The sequence below is a fragment of the Montipora capricornis genome, chromosome 3, assembly GCF_036669925.1.
Source record: "Montipora capricornis isolate CH-2021 chromosome 3, ASM3666992v2, whole genome shotgun sequence".
NCBI classification, from domain to species: domain Eukaryota; kingdom Metazoa; phylum Cnidaria; class Anthozoa; order Scleractinia; family Acroporidae; genus Montipora; species Montipora capricornis.
This window is the reverse complement of record NC_090885.1, coordinates 3,085,293-3,087,800: the sequence shown is the minus strand read 5'-3', so window position 1 is coordinate 3,087,800 and position 2,508 is coordinate 3,085,293. Positions and strand designations below refer to the sequence as shown.

Genomic DNA, 2,508 nt, shown 5'->3' with positions numbered 1-2,508 from the left:
GCCCGTGACCCCCACTTTGTAAGCCGTTTTTTACTCAAACAACCTACAATATTCAGGTTGCGAAAACGCGAGTACCCTCTGTTTGACACAGTGTGACCCCCCCTTTGAAAAATCCTGGCTGTGCCCATGCTGTTAAGTCTTACTCGCAGGGGTCATTGGGTTAAAGTGTAATGAATGCATTTTGAAATGGTATGATTCTGGACTCGACCTTTCAACACTCCTGCCCAGTTTCTTCATCAACAGTGATCAAAATGTAAAATTGTAGAAGGAGTCCTTTTATATAGACCACCACTCCAGCATCATTTTTTGTTCTGTTTGGGTGTAGCTTATGGGTGTCACCCCCTTCGTAATTTGCCTAATAGCCTGGCCATGGTCAATACTATTTTCAATCTTGAAAAGATACACAAGTTGAGCTGCAACTTAACAAATCGAAAGTGGTTCAGCGTTGTCTGTACTCTTATTGACAATGATATTCTGACATCACAGTGATCAAAATATTGTGCACCTCGTGAGTCCACAACTAATTTTGGTCACTGTAATGACAAATATCATTGTCGGTAAGAGTACATACAACGCTGAACCACTTTCGTTTTGTTTTTTACCACAATATTAAAGGCCAAAGAAAGTGTTTCATAGCATGACCAAAATCATGACAAAAGAAAGAACAAGTGTTGTCTATAACTTTCTGGCAATATGATTGGTTTCTTTCCTAAAATAAGGGTTCTTTATTGGCTATTACATTGGGTGACAAATGGACGCAAGCACCGTTGTCTACACTCTTGTCGACTTCGGCAAAATTAATTAGCCAATCAAATTGCGAGATTACAAGCAATTGTGGTAAAAACTCCATTTGGTTACACTTAAACCAAGAGCATTACACTTTTGTAGTCAAGGAGAAGTCTTCCATCACTCTCGTTCAGTTATTGTTCAATAGACCTTGGCCAGGTCCAGACTAAATGACAACCTTGGTTACTTAGGAATCTTTCCTAAAATACCTAAGATATGTTTGATCAGATGAAGTGTTCCCCGCTTGAACATCAGTTGCTCCGTTTGCAAACGCCCCACTCCTCTACCTTGGTACTGGACACATTGAATTCTGCATACAAATATACCTAACAGCGGGGGCAGCTGTAGTGTCAACTGTTACTAGTCTAAGATCAGCTTACACTTCTCAGTTAAAGTCATCACTATCATTATTGTCATAGTTATTCATTTTAATATTTACAAAAAGTTGAAATACAGTTTCTATATGAAGACGGCGAAGCTAATCAAGTTCAGTGGGAGCAAGTTTCAATTTGAAGTGATTTTCAGGAGACTAAGAGCAATGATATCTTATTGTAGTTGTGTATATCCAGAGTTGGATGCACATGCATTATGTTCATTGGTTACCTCCTTTTGGTTTATAGGTTTTGTAATTTGTCCTGTTACAAACAATTCTGATAGTCTAACTGGATTTTTAAAAAGAGGCAAGGATACTAAGTTTATTCAAAGGGTTATTCATTTTTTTGCAGTTCAACCTGGACAAAAAATGTTTAATGCTGCACCCTTGGTAATTTTTTTGGTTTTGTGGGTCTTGGCCCCTATGTGGGAATGGGGAAGCATATGTTGGTTGAGTTTCTTCCTTCCTGTGCATTGCGGGTTTCAGTTGGCCTCGCTCTACTGACATTCTGTTGTACATGTCAAAACACTAACCCTGACACCATGAACTTACACACACAAGTCATAACAGGTCAAGCCACTAAAAAATGGCTGTGTTATTATTAGACACTAGAGGAGTTAGTCTTGCCTCAGAAGACATGTTTTGTTTGTTACTGGTCAACACTTCAGCGTAGTAAATTTATAATTTATTTGTGCGTATGTTGCATGTTCATATAACTCGGGTTTCATTGTCTTGCAGGTTGCTCCTTCAGGAGGAAACAGAACTGAGTTTGTCAAAGAATGATACCTTCATTTCAGGAAAAAACGTTAAATCAACACTGATTTTCAGTGGTATTATTATTATTGGCGGATTCCTTTTTGTTAGAGCTTTACATCTTCAGAAGTAATGCAGCTGTTACGATTAACGGGACGGTATATTGTTTTGTAGACATTTTAGGCAAAAATTAATGCGAAGTTTTCATATACATGCATTTACTGGTAAGAACAGCGGTTTCGTTGCTTAGACAGTTGTCTTACCGCTGAGATTGCCTCTGTAAAATAATAATAAAATCAGTGTTGATTTATGTTACTGCTTGTTTTGTTCTTATTGCCTTTGTTCGCCAAGTGCTGCAAAGTAAAAGGGGCTGATGCGCTCAAGAGATGGTCGAGACCGTTACCCAGTTGATCAAAGCCGACCAAACGTCAATCGGCGATTCATTTTTCCCGTCCAAAAAGCCTCGTACTTTTATGCTGAAGGAAAGCAAAAATCTTAGTCAAAAATTAAGACTAAAAATGCCGTGGATACTTTTTATATTATCAGAAAATGAAGAACAATTTACGTTTTTAGTAATTCAAGGCTTTGAACAACTG

General features: G+C 38.2%; 1 protein-coding gene across 1 annotated transcript in view; it reads left to right on the top strand.

Annotated features, from left to right (window-relative positions):
• The window catches only part of LOC138041929 (small ribosomal subunit protein eS27-like), an 8,649-nt gene extending 6,422 nt beyond the window's left edge, over positions 1 to 2,227 (top strand). Inside the window, exon 4 of the mRNA XM_068887622.1 lies at positions 1,898 to 2,227. Within this exon, the coding sequence (XP_068743723.1) occupies positions 1,898 to 1,926 (29 nt within the window). The 3' untranslated portion in view covers positions 1,927 to 2,227. The remainder of the gene's footprint in view (positions 1 to 1,897) is intronic.
• Positions 2,228 to 2,508: the final 281 nt, after the last annotated feature.